The following is a 23,553-nucleotide window of genomic DNA, read 5'->3' as shown; positions in this document are numbered from 1 at the left end:
TTCTTCATGTTCTTTAAAGTGCTTAATCATTCAAGGAATTCTCCTGTTTGAGAAAGATCATTGTGGACGGAATCTATAATTGAAGTCTCATTGAGTAATTGGTAGATCAACAAACATTAAGATTATACTTTGAGAGACACACAAATTTCAAAGTAAAATTTTCCACTAAATCAGTCTATGAAATAAAAAAAATGCCTGTGTCAACAACACAAATGTAAATCATTCTATCCATGCATGAATAAAGTAAAAACTGACCAATAGCAGGTCTTGGCCCATGTCCCTGAATGAAATTGATTGTTTTATATGTATACTAAAGCATAATTGATCAATCCCTTTCATTGAAGCTAAGATAACTTTGCTAAATTTTTCTTGTACCTGTCACATCTAAGGCCAAATAAAAATATATGTGTGGTTCCAGTTACATACTTTTAAAAAATAGGGTCGGTAGGTCGGCAAATTTTTTTTTTTTTTTTTTATTTTTTTTTTTGAATGTCAAAATCCAGAAAAAATCTTGTGTTTACCGAAATTGTTTCTGGTATTATACACGCCACAACCAGAAGTCCACCATTTTTACATGTGTTTGGTTGTAAAATAAACAGTCATGATACGTTTTTAGTTAATTTTGTTGCATTCTGTTATGAATTGTTGCATTTTAGCCATAACAGATACTTGTGATGGAAATTCAGATGACAGAAATCTATGAATTTAATTTAATATTTTAATTCACAATCCTCAAAATTTGATCGTTTGAAAATTTATTTTTCAGAAATGAAAAAAAAAGTTCTAGGGTCGGGGGTTTTTAACTAGGGTCGGTCGGGTTACTGGAACCACACATATGTTTTTATTTGGCCTAACCTACAGGAAACCTAGTATGGCTGATGTGAAGATTGCTTATATGCTTCAACTCAACATTAACCAGTTGTAGACTAGATATAAAATCATCCTCTTTTTAAAACCCAAGACAACTTTAAAAAAAGTTTTCTAACAAAATGTGTTTGGACAGACAATTTGAAAGACCAGTGTTTACTTGACCGGCTCTTGCTGTTGGTGACAAAGATAAAACAGAGACAGAATACATCATCTCCTTGATAAATAAACATACGCGTATGACATGGATGTAGATGCTGCCGTAGATGTTGTTGATGAAAATACTGAAGTACATGTAGCTACTGAACTCTCACACTTAATGGTTAAACCCCCAGACTGAAGTCTTGTCTCTAATTCTATTACCTGTAAATATATAACATGTATCAAGTTTAGTTGTTCTGGTTACTAATAATTTATAGGCATTAATATTACTCAATGTGTATATGATGTACATGTATATGAACCGTAAGATAAGTCTATTTTCATGGAGTTTAAATAAATCCAGCCAGACTTTAATATTATACAATTACTGTCTTTTGATGAGGTAAATATGCGGTTTTATTGACTTTTGAAAAAATTATGTTCACTGAGGCCGACGGCCGAAGTGAATCTCAGTTTTTCAAAAGTCAATTAAACCACATATTTACCGAAACAAAAGACAGTAATTGTTTTATTCTATATTCCGAGGAGATAAAATGTATTTGATGACAAACATAATACCAAAACAAATTTTACATGAAACATTTTACCATAACGTAGCATGTAAAAGCGTGTGACGTTAAGTGAATAACACTTTCTCAGGTGAATATGCTTTTTTATTCAAAACCCAATTCATATAGAGAAACCTACTAAAATAATACCAATATGGAATAATACTTGTTAGTTTTTACTTTTTATATTCAATGATTTTAAAACATATTTTGCTTTTTATAATATAAATGTGAATATGGAATATATCAATCTTTTTTAAAGTAAATCAAGGATGATAACTCTGAGTTTCAAAAAAATCAATGAATTATATATATTTGCTGCCTATATGTAGTGACAACTGTAATTTATACCTTGTCCATCAGATTTCTTATGATTAAGAAATACCAGTCATTAGATTATTCTTTATGTGCCCAGAACATCAACCTAATAGTGTAAGAGTAGATCTGAATTTTTACTTCCTCCCAAACTTGGGCAAGATCATGAACTTTTCACTTCATACTTCTATGACTGGAGTATGCACAAAAACATTATAATATCCCCTCCTTGAACAAAAACTCTTTTTGGGAAATACAGATCGATGTGGATGTTTTTTCAAATAAAACATTGGAAAAACTAAATTTTAAAAGAAAACAATGTTGCTGGATTTTCCAGAAAAAAATCAAATTTTGCAGTAATTTTGCAATAAGGAGAAAACAATAAATGACCCATGTAATTTCCACCAACTCAATTTTAATGGACTGGCCTGAATCCCTCATAACTGATCCTTACCAACTGTTTCAGTCTAATGATCTCTGCCGTCTGTGGATCACGATTAATTATAGGTTTGTTCTTGATCTTTCTAGCTCTGTCAGCGTAGCGTAATGTGTTTAATGTCTCCTCCATATTGGTGTCTGCTGGGCTGATACATGCTACCATAAGAGTATAGGAATTACCTCCTAATGAATCTAGAAATTATGAAATTAAGAGTGAAAATTATATTGTAAATTATCTCCATTGGGTTATCTCCCTTTGATCAAATAAAACATTTATAACATGTCAGTCATGAGTGTTAAAACTAAATCAAGTAAAAATCTTAAAAACAATTAAAGAACCTTAGTGAGCGCGCTCACATACCCCACCGTCCCCACATTGTCATTGGAGTAATGAAATAAGTGTAAGAAAAGAAAATTGTATAAGAAAAAAAAATTGAATCATAATTTTCTGTCAATATGCACATCTACATAGTATGTCCTTATTATCTACAAAAATCACAGATAATAAGGACATACTATGTAGTTGTGCATATCGACGGGAAATTGCGATTCAATTGTAAAATTCTGTTATGTAGTTTCAGAGGAGTTGCGATTACAAACTGTTGCAGAAGTACATTGAAGCAAAAAAGTTCAAAGGAGCATAACTCCTAGAAAGAAAAAAAAAATTGTAATTTCCTATCAATATGCACATCTACATAGCATGTTCTTATTATCTACAAAGTTTCATGAAATTCTATTGTATGGTTTCAGAGAAATTGCAATGACGAACTGTTGCAGTAGTACATTAAAGCAAATAAGTTCAAAGGGGTGTAACTCCTGGAAAAAAAATTGAATCATAACATCCTGTCGATATGCACATCTACATAGTATGTCCTTATTATCAACAAAGTTTCATGAAATTCTGTTGTGTGGTTTCAAAGGAGTTGCGATGACAAACTGTTGCAGTAGTACATTAAAGTCAATAAGTTCAAAGGGGCGTAACTCCTAAAAAAAAAATGAATCGCAATTTCCCGTCGATATGCACAACTACATAGTATGTCCTTATTATCTGAAAAGGTTTCTTGAAATTCTGTTGTGTGGTTTGAGAGGAGTTGCGATGACAAACTTGCAGTAGTACATTAAAGTAAATAAGTTCAAAGGGGCGTAACTCCTAGAAAAAAAATTAAATTGCAATTTCCTGTCGATATGCACAACTACATAGTATGTCCTTATTATCTGAAAAGGTTTCGTGAAATTCTGTTGTGTGGTTTGAGAGGAGTTGCGATGACAAACTGTTGCAGTAGTACATTAAAGTAAATAAGTTCAAAGGGGCGTAACTCCTAGAAAAAAAATTGAATCGCAATTTCCCTTCGATATGCACAACTACATAGTATGTCCTTATGATCTGAAAAGGTTTTGTGAAATTCTGTTGTGTGGTTTGAGAGGAGTTGCGATGACAAGAAACAGGACTGACGGACGGACGGACTGGTCAAAAACATTATACCCTCCGCAACCCGTTGCGTGGGGTATAATAAGGATTTCTTTTTAAGTTACACAAATAACAGACCACAAAAGTCTACATGTATGTAAAGATCTTACTTGAAATGAGAGTTTACACAAAATATGTGATCATTGTGATTAATCCTATATTTGTCCTGAAAATTTTGGCCAGTGGATGGTTATTGTCAGTCTGACCTAAAAGCATAATTATCTACTTTCTCAATCTATCCATCATATATTAAAAGGAGAAGTCTGGATTGAAACATTGTTTAGTCCCCTGTGACATTCATGACATGCCTCTACAAATTACCATGACATGCCTCTACAAATTACCATGACATGCCTCTACAAATTACCATGATATGCCTCTACAAATTACCATGATATGCCTCTACAAATTACCATGACATGCCTCTACAAATTACCATGACATGCCTCTACAAATTACCATGACATGCCTCTACAAATTACCATGATATGCCTCTACAAATTACCATGATATGCCTCTACAAATTACCATGACATGCCTCTACAAATTACCATGATATGCCTCTACAAATTACCATGACATGCCTCTACAAATTACCATGATATGCCTCTACAAATTACCATGACATGCCTCTACAAATTACCATGATATGCCTCTACAAATTACCATGACATGCCTCTACAAATTACCATGATATGCCTCTACAAATTACCATGACATGCCTCTACAAATTACCATGATATGCCTTTACAAATTACCATGACATGCCTCTACAAATTACCATGACATGCCTCTACAAATTACCATGACATGCCTCTACAAATTACCATGACATGCCTCTACAAATTACCATGACATGCCTCTACAAATTACCATGACATGCCTCTACAAATTACCATGACATGCCTCTACAAATTACCATGACATGCCTCTACAAATTACCATGACATGCCTCTACAAATTACCATGACATGCCTCTACAAATTACCATGACATGCCTCTACAAATTACCATGACATGCCTCTACAAATTACAAGATATGTAACCTGGCAAACAATGGAAAGAACTAAACTTTGTTGTTACAGTATAGTGATTTTTTTTTAAATTAAAACCACAAAAACATTTCATGTCAAGCTCTATCCTATTTTAATCTAGGTATCTAGGCATTATTTATCAATAAATGAATAGATCTGTATATTACAAGATTTAGGTATAAATTGTTTATTTCAGAACTTTTCCATTCCGAAATGTGAGCTTGGATAACTGCTATTGCAAAATTCTATAATGATATTTTAACATACTGGAAATATACCATGTCTGTGTTTATTAAGCACAACAAGAGCTTCATATTAGAAAACAGAATTTTAACAAAAATGTGGCCGCAGTACACGGATGCCCCATCTGCACTAGCAATAATATTCTATCTTTAAAGGACCTTGAAAATGGGAGAAAATCTCTAAACTTGGCATTAAAATTAGAAAGATTATATCATAGGGGACAGGTGTACTAAGTTTCAAGTTGATTGGACTTCAACTTCATCAAAAACTACTTCAACCAAAAACTTTAACATTGAAGTGGTTCAAAGGAGGGACGCATAGACCAGAAAACATAATGCCCATAAATGGAGCATAATAATATCTTTCTATAGTATTACCTTGAAGAAGCCTAGTCAACTTGGAGTCTCTATATGGAATATATGACCTTTTCTCCTTATCATCACCAAGTGCACTGATCACATTGCCTAAACATAAAAGTCCTCTGTTGATGTTCACCCCTTCCTTAAACCTTTCTCCCTCGGCCTGTGTCTTCTTAGCTCTCTCAGATCCTGCTAGATCTACTAAATGGAACTTGGCACTACATGTGTCGTTCCTATATTAGTAAATTAGACTTTAAGGTGGTACCTAACACTACAGGGAGATAACTCTGTAAAATTATCTAAATATTTTAATCATGTTCTATTGTTAAGGAAATATCAAGCTTCCAAATGAACAAAATTAGTCTTCGTCAAACTGCTATATATCCAATGTAATTTTTCCGTGAAAGTGATTGATTCAAGTCTTTAGAAAATTTATATTTTTTTCAAAGGGTCAAAGTAAATATTTTGTCAAAATTTTAATTTAGTCAAAGTGTTGGGTACCACCTTAACTTAGAACCAGTTTCTTTTGTTCCTAGGACTACTTTTAGAGATATCTATTTTCAAGACATTCTTTGTATATACAGTCAAAGCAGTTGAACTGATTAACACAATTGAAAAAACATTAAAAAAAAAAAAAAATCACAAAAATACAATTTATTCATTGAATACAAAAATAAATTAATCCACAGAAAATTCACTGACAAAATTCACAATATTGATGCGAAGGACATACTTTTTATTCGATGAATGAATTAAAGCCCACCACAGAAATGTTATGCATTGAAATTAACAACAAGTGATATATTGACATTTAGTGTCCTTTGTCTATAAGGGAGCTACCATTTGATTTTTATGGGGGGGGGGGGGGGGCTAGGATGAAATTTGAAAAAAATAGACAGGACAGGAGCTTTGAGTAAAAAAAAAAAGGCAGGATGAGACACTTGCAAAAAAAAAAAAAGTCAGGACGACAATTTAGGTAAAAAAAAAGTCAGGATAAACTAAAAAAAAAAGGCAGGACCGAACAGACTGAAAAATAAAAAGGCAGGACAGAGATTACAGCTAAAAAAAATGCAGGACAAAAAATTTCATCCTAGCCCCCCCATAAAAATTAAATGGTAGCTCCCTAAACTATTATTGGACATACTCATCGTCTTTTTTCTTCATTTCTACATGTATTGTAAAGATAGCATGACTTCTACTGGATGTGTTATTCATAGCAGTGGCTCCAGTTGTTCTGACTTGACCTCCCATGCTAAGGCAGGTCAATGTTTCTTCGTAGGACGTCACTGTTTTCTCTCGTAAACCTGGTAACTAAAGTATAAAGAGAAGTTTCGTTGAAAATTTATCTCAATTTCTCTGTTTGAATCCATATTTGAAAGAGACTTTATTAGTTATTAGGCCAACTAAAATTAATTAGATTTTCATCCAAATGTTTGAAAAAAATTGGGCGGGTGGGAGGATTTTATTTTTTTAATTTTATTTCATATGAAACCCTTGTCACGAGTTCTTCATACCGCAGGGTATATGCTAGTGGAAAACAAGCTTGTGTTATGTATATACACTTGTGTGTTAGTGGTTGAATTGGTCTGTTGAACTATCCAGTATTTTTGGTGAATCAAATCATCTTTTTTATTTTTTTAATTGTCTATATTTAGACATTCAGTATTAACATGACAAAGTGAATCTTAAAAACATTTAAACCAGTTGCATTTGTTGGCACCTGTCCTAAGTCAGGAACTTGTTATTCAGTGGTTGTCGTGTTTCGTAGGAGTTTTCACTTCTCGTTTTCAATATAGATTAGACCATTGGTCATGTTAGTTTTCCTGTTTGAATTGCTTTACATTAGTCATTTTGGGGCCCATTATAGTTTGAAGTTCAGTTTGAGCCAAGACTCCATGTTGAAGGCAGTATTTTGACCTATAATTGTTTACTTTTTACACATCATGACTTGGGGTTCGCCTCATTGGCACATTTATTCCATTTCCTTATTTCAACATACATGTAGTCTAGACTGATATAAATTGTTAAAATGATTTTATCACCACATCATTGTGTTCATATTAAAAAAAAAAAAAAAAAAAAAAATACAGAACTCTGAGGAAAATTTAAATTGGAAACTCCGTCATCAAACACCAAATTCAGTCTGTCTATGTATTTTTGGTGAATCATGTCATCCTTTTTTACATGTTGGAATTTAGTATGGCGTTCATCATCACTGAACTAGTATATATGTTTAGGGGCTAGCTGAAGGACGCCACCAGTTGCAGGAATTTCTTGCTACATTGAAGACCTGTTAGTGACCTTCTGCTGTTGTTATTTCTATGGTTGGGTTGTTGTCTCTTTGACACATTCCCCATTTCCATTCTCAATTTTATTCATGGTCTATATTTAGAAATTCAGTGTTTCCACAACAGTGTTTACCCTGATTCCCCCTGTTGCATCTTCTCTGATAGCCAGTGGCTCTCTCTTAGACATAGGACACAGCAAGTCATTGATATCCTCGTTGTAAATCTGTAAGAAAACAAATTTATATTGTATTCTTTATCAGCAATCATGATGGAAGGTTTGTCTCTTGGGTTTTCAAAACAATTTTCTTCATACCTTAGTCCTATTGGGTTTCCAGATTTAAGCCAGATAGGTGGATGTATACATGTACATTTATATTGGCTTTGATTATTTTTTGAACATTCAAATAACTTAAGTTAAAAGAAGAATTTTGATTTGTTTTATAGGTTTATAATATCAACCCAATTTTCAAACAGTCACAGACTTTGCATTGTGTTTTTTTTAAGGGCTATTCCAGAAAAAAATGTATGGGGGGTTGGAAGGCACATTGTATTAATAATACATGGATGATGGGTATCAGAGCAACTTTTCACACTATAATGCACTATAATTCTCAATTACAATTGTCTGGGTGGCAGGTGCTGACAAAAACTGCCTTCCAACCCCCAACCCCCCCCCTACATTTTGTTTTGGAATAGCCCTAACCTGCAATAGGTTAAAAGATGTATTGATATTCATTTGCATAAGGTCGATTGTTATGTGACACAGCTCATATAAAGCAATAGGTGGTGTACCCTGGAATCCAAACAGGGAACTATGCATTTTGAGGTACAGAAAAATAATCCTTTCTTCATGTTGAAAAGGAGGAAAATAATAATAAATACACATTTTATCTCTTGTTTGTTAATGATCAAAGAACGATCACAATCTTCTGTAGAGAAATAACAAAATTTGCTGAATGCAGTATCCTTACAAATAATTGTTGCTAATTGTCTTAGAAGTTGATGTGTTTTATTTTTAAATGTTTTACCTCCAAATATGAAACTTTAACAGTGAACGAATACTCTGGTTTGTCTTCCATTCCATTGAACAGTTCCTGCATCACACGCGGGATGACACCTTTTTCTATTTCACTGACCATGTCATAACATCCTCCCATCGTGTAAGTCTTCCCACTTCCTGTTTGTCCATATGCTAAAACTGTTGCATTGTACCCTGAAATAATACAACATCAGAAACAAACATTCCTTTTTTCAAACAAGTACTTGCTTTTTTGTAGTACATGTACATGATGTATGTATACAACAGTGTTCTAGGATTTTTTTACGTTTGCAACTTACAACATGTTTAACACCGCTACATTCTGTATGTATGTACTTGTCCAAAGTCAGGAGCCTGTAATTTAGTGGTTGTTCTTGTTGATGTGTTAAATATTTGTTTTTTGTTCCTTTTTATGCCCCACCTACGATAGTAGAGGGGCATTATGTTTTCTGGTCTGTGCCTCCGTTCGTTCGTCCGTTCGTTCGTCCCGCTTCAGGTTAAAGTTTTTGGTTGAGGTAGTTTTTGATGAAGTTGAAGTCCAATCAATTTGAAACTTAGTACACATGTTCCCTATGATATGATCTTTCTAATTTTAATGTCAAATTAAAGTATTCACCCCAATTTCATGGTCCACTGAACAAAGAAGAAGATAGTGTGAAGCTCAGGTTAAAGTTTTTGGTCAAGGTAGTTTTTGATGAAGTTGAAGTCCAATCAACTTGAAACTTAGTACACATGTTAACTATGATATGATCTTTCTAATTTTAATGCTAAATTAAAGTATTGACCCCAATTTCACGGTCCAGTGAACATGTAAAATGATAGTGCGAGTGGGGCATCCGTGTACTATGGACACATTCTTGTTTTGCAAATAAATTAGACTATTAGTTGCTTGTTTTAATTGTTTGACATTTATCATTTCAGGGCCTTTTATAGCTGATTATGCGATATGAGCTTTAATCATTGTTGAAGGACGTACAGTGATCTGGGGGTGATCAAGATTGTAAGAATCTTACCTTTAAAGATGTGCTTGACAAGATGTTTGACTGAAGAATCGTAAACCTCATGCTGAGAATGATCAGGACTGTAGGAATCTTACCTTTAAAGATGTGCTTGACAAGATGTTTGACTGAAGAATCGTAAACCTCTTGCTGAGAATGATCAGGATTGTAAGAATCTTACCTTTAAAGATGTGCTTGACAAGATGTTTGACTGAAGAATCGTAAACCTCATGCTGAGAATGATCAGGACTGTAGGAATCTTACCTTTAAAGATGTGCTTGACAAGATGTTTGACTGAAGAATCGTAAACCTCTTGCTGAGAATGATCAGGATTGTAAGAATCTTACCTTTAAAGATGTGCTTGACAAGATGTTTGACTGAAGAATCGTAAACCTCATGCTGAGAATGATCAGGACTGTAGGAATCTTACCTTTAAAGATGTGCTTGACAAGATGTTTGACTGAAGAATCGTAAACCTCTTGCTGAGAATGATCAGGATTGTAAGAATCTTACCTTTAAAGATGTGCTTGACAAGATGTTTGACTGAAGAATCGTAAACCTCATGCTGAGAATGATCAGGACTGTAGGAATCTTACCTTTAAATATGTGCTTGACAAGATGTTTGACTGAAGAATCGTAAACCTCTTGCTGAGAATGATCAGGATTGTAAGAATCTTACCTTTAAAGATGTGCTTGACAAGATGTTTGACTGAAGAATCGTAAACCTCATGCTGAGAATGATCAGGACTGTAGGAATCTTACCTTTAAAGATGTGCTTGACAAGATGTTTGACTGAAGAATCGTAAACCTCATGCTGAGAATGATCAGGACTGTAGGAATCTTACCTTTAAAGATGTGCTTGACAAGATGTTTGACTGAAGAATCGTAAACCTCATGCTGAGAATGATCAGGACTGTAGGAATCTTACCTTTAAAGATGTGCTTGACAAGATGTTTGACTGAAGAATCGTAAACCTCATGCTGAGAATGATCAGGACTGTAGGAATCTTACCTTTAAAGATGTGCTTGACAAGATGTTTGACTGAAGAATCGTAAACCTCATGCTGAGAAAGATCAGGACTGTAGGAATCTTACCTTTAAAGATGTGCTTGACAAGATGTTTGACTGAAGAATCGTAAACCTCATGCTGAGAATGATCAGGACTGTAGGAATCTTACCTTTAAAGATGTGCTTGACAAGATGTTTGACTGAAGAATCGTAAACCTCGTGCTGAGAAGGATCAGGACTGTAGGAATCTTACCTTTAAAGATGTGCTTGACAAGATGTTTGACTGAAGAATCGTAAACCTCATGCTGAGAATGATCAGGACTGAAGGAATCTTACCTTTAAAGATGTGCTTAACAAGATGTTTGACTGAAGAATCGTAAACCTCATGCTGAGAATGATCAGGACTGAAGGAATCTTACCTTTAAAGATGTGCTTGACAAGATGTTTGACTGAAGAATCGTAAACCTCATGCTGAGAATGATCAGGATTGTAAGAATCTTACCTTTAAAGATGTGCATGTGCTTGACAAGATGTTTGACTGAAGAATCGTAAACCTCGTGCTGAGAATGATCAGGATTGTAAGAATCTTACCTTTAAAGATGTGCTTGACAAGATGTTTGACTGAAGAATCGTAAACCTCGTGCTGAGAATGATCCGGATTGTAAGAATCTTACCTTTAAAGATGTGCTTGACAAGATGTTTGACTGAAGAATCGTAAACCTCGTGCTGAGAATGATCAGGATTGTAAGAATCTTACCTTTAAAGATGTGCTTGACAAGATGTTTGACTGAAGAATCGTAAACCTCGTGCTGAGAATGATCAGGATTGTAAGAATCTTACCTTTAAAGATGTGCTTGACAAGATGTTTGACTGAAGAATCGTAAACCTCGTGCTGAGAATGATCAGGACTATAAACATAATCATAAGTAAAAGATCGGTTGGAACCTAGGACAAGCTGGGGTTCATTGTTGATAAAACGTACACACTTCTGACATCCTTCATTCAATTCCTTGGTGATCAGGGGTCGACAACGGATCGCAACGCGAACTGGAATAACTTTATCCTCCGACATGGTAAACCTGTATATATATAAATAAAATGACCAATTATCAAATAATTATATAGAAATAGAAATAAATTTCAGTATTCTCTTCAGATATATATATCATTTAGCATCCTGATAAACTGGGGAAATTGAAATACCAAGTTGTTTCTAAAAATTATAGCATCACATCCATCGCATAATCACTTCAAATAGCATCACATTTAAGATTATAGCATCACATTCATTGACATTACCATGATGCTAAAAGACCCTGGGAAGAACACTGAATTTCCATAAAATTATGAACATGACATTGTTTTATCTGCATGTACATGAAGTAAGACCTTGATTTGTACAATCATGTATAACAAAAACAAATGTTCTTTCAAGGTACAAATGTATTAGATATTTGTTAAACTTCCCTTGTTCTAGTTTAAGCCATGAGGTCATAGTAGTCAAAAGGGGGATTACAATTTGCATGAAGTTGCATCAGTGATATTGTTTGCCTTAAATTATTGGAGAATGAAAGCTTTTTCCCCTGGAGAAGAATTCCAATTTGAAAAACAAGAATGTGTCCCCAGTACACGAATGCCCCACTCGCACTATCACTTTCTATGTTCAGTGGACCGTGAAATTGGGGTAAACCCTCTAATTTGGCATTAAAATTAAAAAGATCATATCATAGGGAACATGTATACTAAGTTTGAAGTCGATTGGACTTCAACTTCATCAAAAACTACCTTGACCAAAAACTTTAACCTGAAGCGGGACAGACGGACGAACGGACGCACAGACCAGAAAACATAATGCCCCTCTACTATTGTAGGTGGGGCATAAAAATGGCTTAAAATTTTTCCCAAAAAGGCAACTTTTTTCCCAAACAGTGCAGTCTCAGTAGTAATTGTGCATAAATACAAAGTGAGAAACACGCATTTAAACATTTTTCATGCCTAAAATGACTATATGTGCAGATTTGAGGGTCTTTTTGTGTATAATATAAAAAAGAGGGTTTACCTCTTGAAAGGGGGTCTGCTAATTGAAGTTCCAGTCAAATTCATGGTTAATTATAAATTTCCCAATTTGATTAAAATGACACATATTTTCCCAATAAAAAAGGGTAGAGGTAGTTTTGAAAAAAAGCCAACAATATCACTGTGCGTTCCCATTTTGGTAAACTTTGACAGAAGATTTGCAGGGTTAATGTTTACATGCATCTTTTGGTTCTGTATGTGAACCGGATGTTCTGATTTTATTGTAAATAGCTTGGCACCCATTTTGGAAAGGAATTTGACATTTTTCATTGTTATAAAATGCAAAAATGGATTAAAAATTTACTTCAGCAATTTTCATCACGTTCAAATAAAGATACACACTAATTTTGCTGAAACTAAGAATGATTTGATGTACATTGTATGCTCTCAATTCTCATGGAAGTAATCATGAAAGAACATGCTACACATCTACAAATGTACCAACTTAAGTCAATAATTGTCTCCCTTTGACCAGCTAAAAATTCAATCTTGATCCAGATAACTGTAAACATTAAAGGGCACACAGCATGCAAATAAAGAGAATGGCACTGTGCCATGCTAAGGGACGACATCAAAAGTTCAATGTAGGATAAAAAAACTTAATTCACATAGTTTTTTCACTGAACCCCTACCCCCCTTCTTAACTTAATTTGGGAAAAATTGATTTACCTATATGGATATATATGTAAAATCGATTTTGGATTAACAAAACTGTAAACTTGCAGCAATGTTGACCACCACCCCCAAACTATTTGATTTAAGTTTTTTATCCTACATCGATCTTTTGATGTCGTCCCTAAATTGCTTTAGATTATTTACATTTGTAGATAAAACACTAACAATCACAAGTCACAATCAAATATTTTTTTTAATGAGGATTTGAAAAATAGCAACATAATGTTACATCTCAAATGGACATCCTTACAACACAGAAAGAAAGAAACAAGACTAAACCATGCTATACAAAATAGAAAAAACAAAGTGGCCATGTTGTCTTTTGTTGAATTAAATTCAAAAATATGGGAGAGGTCTCATATGCGCACCAAAACCATGGCAGTACTTCAAAGATTATCACGTGACCACGTGAAAACAGTGATGATTTATGCAAAAGACCATAATGTAACACCTCGTTCATTTACAATGCAAGTTATCTAAATGTTTGAGAGCTTCGGATTGTAACGTGGTCAGAACTAAATGCTTCATACCGATCTCCTGTAAAGGAGTTGAAAAATCATGGTTGGTTACTAAATGTTAAACGATCTCCTATAAGGGAGGTGAAAAAATATAAATATTTGAATATTTGAGTCTCGAGACCACGAAATCTCTCGTAACTGGACATCCATATGAAAGTGAAAGTCAAAATGCCGAAATCGATGGGTCACTGTGAAAACTGTCTATTATTATGAGAAAATAGAGGTTGGCAGGTACAAATGTAGGTGAAACTTAAATAAATGAAAAGATAAATGAGAAATGAACAGATTGATGCCCGATTTATATAATTCCAAGGCTGTCAGTCGGTACCAGAAGCGACAAAGCAGCACATCTATTTTGGGTGGGCAAATGTCCACTTTTTGATATGGGACGAGCTCTGACGTCCCACGGCCCCAGCTTGTCTGGCAAAAAAGCTGTTGTAGTCAGAGGAATCTCGGACTAGTAGTACCCCTGACTGTTTGTGTTGGGATTGATTGTCCTTGTAAAAGTAATTGTAGTATAAACATAAGTTAGTGACACATCTCCATTATTAATAAATCCTGATAGGGAGTGTACATGGATACCTCTATACTAGCTGCGGAACCGTAGCTCTTAGGTCCTTATGTTATTTTTTGACTATTTGCAGACCATGGACTATGGTCCGCAGCTACCTCTGTACCCTCGTATCTTTCATTTTTGTCTATAATTATGCTGTCAGATGAACCATAAATGTACCTTTAACTACAAACCATAGGGAGAATCATTCTACACTGCACCGATCAGAGAATGACTCATAATTTGACTGATTCGGAACCCAACCCCCTTAAAGGCCTTTTTTTAATTTTAATAAATAGCTTTTGAAAAACTATAATTATGCTGTCAGATGAACCATAAATGTACATTTTACTACAAACCATAGGGAGAATCATTCTACACTGCACCGATCGGAGAATGACTCATAATTTGACTGATTCGGAACCCAACCCCTTTTTTTAATTTTAATAAATAGCTTTTGAAAAACTTTCATCTGAAAGTTGTGACCTCGTGTTAAGCTGATGCAATTTTATGAACCATGTAATATTAACGGATAGAAATAATTCAAAGTGTCCTGATTTTCAGATTTGTGTGGAAATGCATTTGTTTATATATTTACCTTCCCGCTCGCCTTTAAATTCCAGGTGGCGCTTTACGAATCGAAATTTAGAACCTTTATCGGTTTCCTCATTTCCGGACTTGTTTGGGAGAAAATAAAAAGGGGTGGCTGAAATAACCCGAATAATCCAGTCGTTATATTACGATCACTTCGATCACTCCATTAACCTCCATATTCCTCGAGAAAAGAAGTGGATAGAGGGCGCTGAATTATTCGAGTTATGGCTGAAACTGTTATTAACATGAATAACTATACGTGTAATAAGGGATCACGAAATGTATTTCAAACATGCCAAAGAAAAGAAAATTATTAAAAAAAATCCGACCAAACTTTTTTTCTTCATTTTAACAAAATCTACATTCAAAATATTTTCTATGAAAGGAGGAGGCCCGATAAGTGCCGATTTTGGCCTCATATTTCAGGTTAAGGGAGCTACCATTTGATTTTTATGGGGAGGGGGGAGCTAGGATGAAATTTTAAAAAAATAGGCAGGACAGGAGTTTTGAGTAAAAAAAAAGGCAGGATGAGACACTTTGCAAAAAAAAAGGCAGGATGACAATTTAGGTAAAAAAAGTCAGGATAAACTAATAAAAAAAAAGGCAGGACCGAATTCAGAGTGAAAAATAAAAAGGCAGGACAGAGATTGCAACTAAAAAAAAATGCAGGACAAAATTTTTCATCCTAGCCCCCCCATAAAAATCAAATGGTAGCTCCCTAATCTGACGAAAGATTTTGGACACTTTTTAAACACTAAAGTGTCTATTTCTTTTGATTCAATTAGTTTAAGTGCAAAATTTTAACTGATTTAGTCATTAAAAACGCTCTGATTCAAGCTCAAATATGAAAAATCTATCAAATATGCCCCCAAAAATCACTTTTCACTGAGATGGTTATTGTCAAAAACGAAAGTGGCTGCGCTGCATCCGTGTTCATCCTCAACCTTTATAAATGTTATTTATTATCATTAAATACAACTTATATTTCCATATGAAGAATGAACAGAAATGCGGCCACTTTCATTTTAGACGGAAACCGCTTTAAATTAACTTAAATGCTAAAATTGTGAAGATTTCAGTAATTTAGCATGACTTAATGATGCTAGTACCCGATATACATAGGCGGATTTAGGGGGGGCAGGGGCCCGCCCCCCCCCCTTTTTGGGAAAAAATTTGGTTGCTTATATAGGGAATCATTGAAGTGTGACTGGAGCGGGCCCCCTCTTAGGTCAGTCAGTGGGCCCCCACTTATGTAAATTTCTGGATCCGCCACTGATATATGTGCACTCTATTGTAGAAAACAGCCCATATTTATGTAGAAGAAGCATTCTACTTTCCAATAGATAACTAAAAGTTTTCATTTTGACAATTTTGTAAAACTGCTATATTTTGGGGCCAAAAATGGGTCTTACCTGACCTACTCTTTTATAAATGATGCTAACTTGGCTTATTATGGGAGCAATGCAAACCTACATCCATGAAAAATCATGGCTTCACTGAAAATTTAACAAAATCATTAGATAATGTTTTGTTTCATATGAGAACAAATTTTGGTTACCTAAATTTTGATATGTTGTCTGATGAAAAATCTGACTTTACTTGATATTAATTTAAATCAAAGTCAAATAGTTTTTGTTATTCTAATCAAGGACCCATAAGGGGCATTTAAAATTACTAGTGATATAGTATAAACAACAAACATGAGTCATTGTACATGTACAGTAAATAAAATGACAGATATTATAATTGACAAATGAAAATAGTATAATAATAAAACTTGAATACATTAAAAGTACTCTTGAGTATTTTTGTCCTCCCTTCCTCGTGTTCCTTTCTTATTACTATTATTATTTCAATGTCCAGCAGTGCACAAATAAAAATATCAATAATAAAGTTTGAAAAAAGATGGAAAATTTGTTCATCTGCAGGAGACACCAAGGGACAGTATGTCACGGATATTTTCAACTTGTAACAACTCCATTTAAAGGTCTTTTTCGATTTATTATTACAAGTATAAAGAATATGTGTTTTAAACCAACAAATGGTTTAAATGGTGTTAGTGACGGTCACAATATTATTTCTATAGTTGTGGTTGCTTGGGTTTTACCAGAGACATATAATACAATTATACAATAATTGTATTATATGTCTCTGGTTTTACCTACACAAAAACGTAGCATATAGAAGTTAAAAAAACTTTTGATATTGACCAATTTACAAACGATCACGATTTACAGAAAATAAGGAGATAAGAAAATTGTACTGAGAAAGATCTAAATAGTACATACGATGATTATGAAAAAACTAATCTCAAGAATACATTAAATAAATATGTACTTAGGGTCTTTTTGTTGTCAGTGGGATGTATACTTACCCGGTCACGTCCACTTGTATGTTGTAAGCCTTTTGCAACTGATTTTTATAGTTCGTTCTTATGTCATAGGCGGATCCAGGGGGAAGGGGGCTGGGGGACCTGGCCCTCCCCCCTTTCGTGGGAAAATTTGGTTGATTATATAGGGAATTATTGAAGCATGACTGGAGCGGGCCCCCTCTTAGGTCAGTCAGAGGGCACCCCCTTAGGAAAAGTTCTGGATCCGCCACTGTATGTTGTACTGTTACACTACTGTTCCAGGTTAGGGGGAGGGTTGGGATCCCGCTAACATGTTTAACCCCGCAACATTCTGTATGTATGTGCCTGTCCCAAGTCAGCAGCCTGTAATTCAGGGGTCACAAGTGTCGTTTGTTTATGTGTTACATATTTTTATTTTCGTTCATTTTTTGCATACATAAATGAGGCCGTTAGCTTTCTCGTTTGAATTATTTAACATTGTCGTTTCGGGGCCTTTTATAGCTGACTATGCGGTATTGGCTCTGCTCATTGTTGAAGGCCTATAGTTGTTAGATTCTGTGTCATTTTTGGTCTTTTGTGGAGAGTTGTCTCATTGTCAATCATACCAAATCTTCTTTTTTATATTGCATACAGTCACCAGAATATTAGTTTCTGTATTATGTTGTTAGTGTTACCATATGGCACAACTCGTTCTGTATATGTTGTCTTAGGCAGCAACCATTTGATTTTCTGGGGTTTTTTTCTGGACAAATTTTTTTTTTCGCCTGCGGCGAAAAACAATTTATTTTTTTCGCGACAAGTCGAAAATAATTTTTTTCTTTCAATTTCAGCATTACATATAGTGGCAGCTGAGGGTGAAACAAACAATTTTTTTTCTCAGAATCAAAAACAAATTATTTTTTTCTCCAAAAACTGGAAACAAACTTTTTTTCCAAAAAAAACCATACCCCCCCCCCCCCCCCCCCCCCCGAAAATCAAATGGTTGCTGCCTTAGTGTTACCATTTTCTATGTATGTGCCTGTCCCAAGTTAGGAGCCTGTAATTCAGTGGTTGTCGGTTGTTTATATGTTGTCTTAGTGTTACCATGGCATTGGGAATTGTCTTGTTTTCTATGCACGATCGTACTTCCGATCGCAAGGTTTGACCACTGTTTGGTATTACCGGTAATTCACGGTCATTTTTTATAATGTGGGCGTTAGATAAAAGAAGTATTCAAAGTTATTTAAAATCAGATTTTTCAAAAACGACCAATTAACCTTTTCATATGGTTTTCAGAAAATTTAAATGACCCCAAACGATCGTTTTTAAAACCGGTTTCTTTCAACTCATAGAAGATTATTTCTATTAGAATCGTCGTCAGTATAACATATTGCTTTCTTATTGAAATTTCCGTGGCACCAACATGTTTGAATTTGGAGATGCTTACGATCTGGTTATATTGGTTCTTACTTATTGTCTGGACAAGGCTGTGAATCGTTGTAAGAAGCGTCGTACTCATTATCTTCATATTGTAATCATTCGTTTTCTCATCAGCTACCTAATATCTATAACTGAATTTTATATTATGATGGCGTCTTATGGATTTTGGGAACACATAACCAATGAGTGGAAGCAAGGAAACTTCTACTCATTTTACTCTGATTTGTCTTATGGAGGGTTACAAGGTCCTACCGTTGTTAAAATATACACAGCCTTCTTAGTGTTTATTATACCGTGGAGTGTTTTCATAACCTTTTTCTTACTGGTATCATGTCTTCCGCGTTTTTTCGACCCCGTATTCAGATGTTCAAGAGATACTTCCGCCGGTGTCAGCATACCGATGTTCGTTATGATATGCGTAGGAAATGTACTGATGTTATGTAGCGATATACTGCTTCTGTTATATACAACTTTTCTTGGTTTAGAATATGAAGAAAATGAAAGAGTGATTGATTTTTCAGACTTCGCAAACACCTTCAGGTCAGTTTTGTTTTTTCTCAGCATATTCGATATATTACAAGCTTTATTTGGACTGATCAGGATTTTTGTGAAAAGGGGAATTATCATGGAGAGACTCACCAAGTTACCCGGCTGCATATGTTTCTGAACACATGACTTTGAGAGAAGATTATCAATCATAATAACAGTTACCAAGTATACGAAGAGTTACCAGTATTTCCATCTTAATTTGTTCTAAACATAAGGATTTGAACACAACTTTTGGAGGAGGCTGGTTGTCACGTTTTTTTATTGTATGTAATCTGTTTGTATTGTTTTGGTTTTTTTTGTGTATTTAGTAACATTAACATGCGAAATTCTTATTAACATACAACGTTTTTTTAATACACGGATTTCATTACTTCAAACAAACAAAAATATGAGAGAAAAAAAAGCAATTGCCACAGTTATAGAGTAATATGGAGATACTATTATTGGACGAGTTGTGTATTGTCACTGAGAATACAGAAAGAACAGTTCCTATAAAAACCGTAGTGATAAGAGAAGTTAATTTTGAACATTCAGTTCGTAACCCCTATCAAAGGCCATCGAATGACATAAAGCAAGGACACACTTATCGAGATTATTACAATAGTTTGGGTTTTGATCAGCAGACTTTAACAGCTAGTGTTTTGCATCATTATTAATCTAAGCAGAATGTGTAATATTTTTTGTTTAATTCATAAGACTTTATTTTATACAATTATAACCGTTTCATATGAGGTCCATTAAGGATATATTGACCGAGAACGAAGTCTGAGATCTATATACTTCAGTCTTTGGGTCGATATATCTTATATTGACCCTTACAAAGGCTATACTTGTTATATTATTGATTTACAACCAATTTGTATCAAAATCGTCCATGCATTATATTCTCTTTTTTCTATCTTTTAATTTTCTTGTTATTTTATAGATATTATAATGTCTTATCGACAGTAACAACATTTTTTTTTAATTCATTTATATGTTATGGAGTTTTCACTGAACTTGTACACACTTTTATTTTGGGCCAGCTGCATGAGGACCACCTCCGGGTGCGGGATCTTCTCGCTGCGTTTTTAGTATTTACCGGATTTGTTATAACAGGAGCTACATGACGGGTGAAAAAAAGTTTGTTTCCAGTTTTTGGAGAAAAAAATAATTTGTTTTTGACCCTGAGAAAAAAAAAAATGTTTGTTTCACCCTCAGCTGCCACTGTATGTAATGCTAAAATTGAAAGAAAAAAATTGTTTTCAACTTGTCGCCAAACAAATCGAGTGTCGTTCGCCGAAGGCAAAAAAAAAAAGTTTGTCCACAAAAAAAATCCTTACCCCCCCCCCCCCCCCCCACCACCACCACGAAAATCAAATGGTTGCTGCCTTATGGTAAAGATAATTTTAAATCATCCAGTTTATTTATTAGATTTTAGTTTGGATTAACGAGATTTATTTTCACTGATATTAATTTATATGTTAGATAAGTCATACACATCTAATCTTGAATTCCATCCAAATTCTTTCTTAATTTTGGAACTCGTTTCAGAAATTCAAATGTGACGTCACTTTGTGCGTTGCACTTGCTTTGACTAACACGGCTGTGTATTTTCGTAATGAACCCATTTTTATTCTGTAGCTAGTCACCACTTCAGTTTAATCATGTATATCTATTATATAGTCATTTTATAAATTTTACTGTTTGCAAAAGTATGAAATATTCTAAATAATAAGGATGTTCTTGCTTAGACCCCAATGAGACCCACTAACAACTTTTTGGAACTTTTGGTCCTCGGGGCTCTTTAACTTTGAACTTGTTTTGGCTTTCAAACTGTTTTCATCCATTGCTGTTTTATTGACATTTACTCCATTGTTGGGTTGTTGTTTTATTGACATTAACTCCATTGTTGGGTTGCTGTTTTATTGACATTTACTCCACTGTTGGGTTTCTTAAAAATATTCATAGAGATCCATTCTCTTAACTTAAAGTTATTGTCAAGAAACCAAATGTGTCTTCGGACGAGAACACAGACGATGACGGCAACATACCATTATATGATCCCAAAATTCGTTTGCAGTTGTTGCAAAGGGAATTAATCAGACAAGACCAATTTCAAAGAGGATGACATATTTCCTGAACTTACAACCATTTTTTGAAAATGTTTAAAACACTCATATAACTAAAAAAAAACTTATAAAAAATATTCCATTTTTATTTACAAAACATTACATTTAACATAGACAAAAACTTAACAATATAAATCTGAAATGAATAACAAATACTGTCAATCCCCCATTACAAATTTTATCGTTGTATATTATCAATCTTTCATTTAAATATTAGCGTTGTTTAATATACTAAGTAACTTGCATCAACTGTTAGGTAATAATATTCACATATCAAAATAGAATTTTTGAAAAATATGGATACCCATTGGTGACCTTCAGCTGTTGTCTGCTCTTTGGTCAGGTTGTTGTCTCTTTCACACATTCCCCATTTCCATTCTCAATTTTATTATTTGGGATTTCACATTTAAACCAAGTTATCAAGCTCAATTCTATTTATTTTACGTGATTGGATAAAAAATCTGGAATTTTTTTTAGAATTTCAACCACCAAATCATCTCTTAATAATCTAATGAAATTTTCTAATAAGCTTCCAAAAAATTATTTTCTATTGTTGTTACTGCATTTGTACTGTCAGGGGAAATCTTTGAATTTTCTGTTTTAATTTTCATTCAAACTTAAATGAAAATACATATTTATGAAAATTCCCATACTAATCCCCAAATTTCAATTACTTGTAAAAAACGATGATAAATTTAAGGTGGTACCTAAGGGACGACATCAAAAGTTCAATGAAGGATAAAAAACTTAATTCAAATAGTTTTTCACTGACCCCCCTACCCCCCTATTAACTTAATTTGGGAAAAATTGATTGACCCATATGGATATATGTAAAAATCAATGTCGGATAACCAAATCTTGCAGCAGTTCACCCCCCCCCCCCCCCCCCCAAACTATTTGAATTAAGTTTTTTATCTTACATTGATCTTTTGATGTCGTCCCTAACACTACAGGAAGATAACTCTGTAAAATCAGCAGAACGTTTTAATGACGTTGTGTTCTTAAGGGAATATTAAGCTTCTCAATGATCAAAATGAGTCTTTGTCAAACTGCTATATAACCAGTGTAATTTTTCTGATTAAACGGTTGGTTCAATTTTTGGATTTTTTTGTCAAAGGGTCAAAGTAAATACTTTGTCAAAATTTTAAGAAAATTAAACGAGCCAAATTAATTTTAGTTCAGGTGTTAGGTACCACCTTAATTATGATTCAAAAATTTAAGTGGTTAAATGTTACAGCACTCTTACTTTGTTATATCAATTTAATGAGTGTGTTTACATGATCAATCAAAGCACTGTAAGCACTTTAGGCATTTAATCAAAAAATAAGACAAACATAATGATAAAAACTGTGGCAGTGTTGCTGTTTTATGCATTATTAGAATTTCAAGTCATTGAAGAAGCTAGTCATATGAAAAAATTTTGTGTACACATCAGTATGTTAGATATGTCATAGATATTAGAATTATCCTTTTACATTTACCATATATAACGACAATAACTTTAATAACACCAGCAAGAAAAATTTTTCAACCAAACTGCCAATATAAAAAAAAGATGTGGTATGATTGCCAATGAGACAACTATCCACAAAAGACCAAAATGATACAGACATTAACAACTATAGGTCACCGTACGGCCTTCAACAATGAACAAAGCCCATACCACATAGTCAGCTATAAAAAGCCCCGATAAGACAATGTAAAACAATTCAAACGAGAAAACTAACAGCCTTATTTATTTTAAAAAATGAAGGTTTGTATTGCACAATATACAGATAATTAGAAATTAAACTTGAGGTGTAATGATGTAATATAAAAAAAAAAATAGTGATGAAAAATATCCCTCAGTCAAAAATTTACAAAAAAACTGGTTTTCATTCATAAACTTTCAAATACCCTTCTTCTTTATTAAACACCCTCATATCATACATTTATAACAAAC

General features: G+C 33.9%; 1 protein-coding gene across 2 annotated transcripts in view; it reads right to left on the bottom strand.

The window, feature by feature from the left end:
• The window catches only part of LOC143042873 (chromosome-associated kinesin KIF4A-like), a 53,231-nt gene extending 37,937 nt beyond the window's left edge, over window positions 1-15,294 (bottom strand). The window contains exons 1-8 of one of the 2 annotated variants that reach the window (XM_076215366.1): window positions 15,187-15,294; window positions 11,607-11,845; window positions 8,751-8,935; window positions 7,856-7,945; window positions 6,579-6,745; window positions 5,453-5,667; window positions 2,347-2,522; window positions 1,103-1,230 (exon numbers count right to left, since the gene is read on the bottom strand). In XM_076215366.1, the coding sequence (XP_076071481.1) occupies window positions 1,103-1,230; window positions 2,347-2,522; window positions 5,453-5,667; window positions 6,579-6,745; window positions 7,856-7,945; window positions 8,751-8,935; window positions 11,607-11,838 (1,193 nt within the window). In that variant the 5' untranslated portion in view covers window positions 11,839-11,845; window positions 15,187-15,294. Of the gene's footprint in view, window positions 1-1,102; window positions 1,231-2,346; window positions 2,523-5,452; window positions 5,668-6,578; window positions 6,746-7,855; window positions 7,946-8,750; window positions 8,936-9,774; window positions 9,866-11,606; window positions 11,846-15,186 lie in introns of those variants that run through there. The other variant, XM_076215367.1, reaches the window with a different exon arrangement.
• Between the last annotated feature and the right edge of the window lie 8,259 nt (window positions 15,295-23,553).

Source organism: Mytilus galloprovincialis, chromosome 8 (assembly GCF_965363235.1).
Source record: "Mytilus galloprovincialis chromosome 8, xbMytGall1.hap1.1, whole genome shotgun sequence".
NCBI lineage: Eukaryota > Metazoa > Mollusca > Bivalvia > Mytilida > Mytilidae > Mytilus > Mytilus galloprovincialis.
The sequence above is the reverse complement of the archived record's forward strand: the minus strand, read 5'-3'. Positions and strand labels throughout refer to the sequence as shown.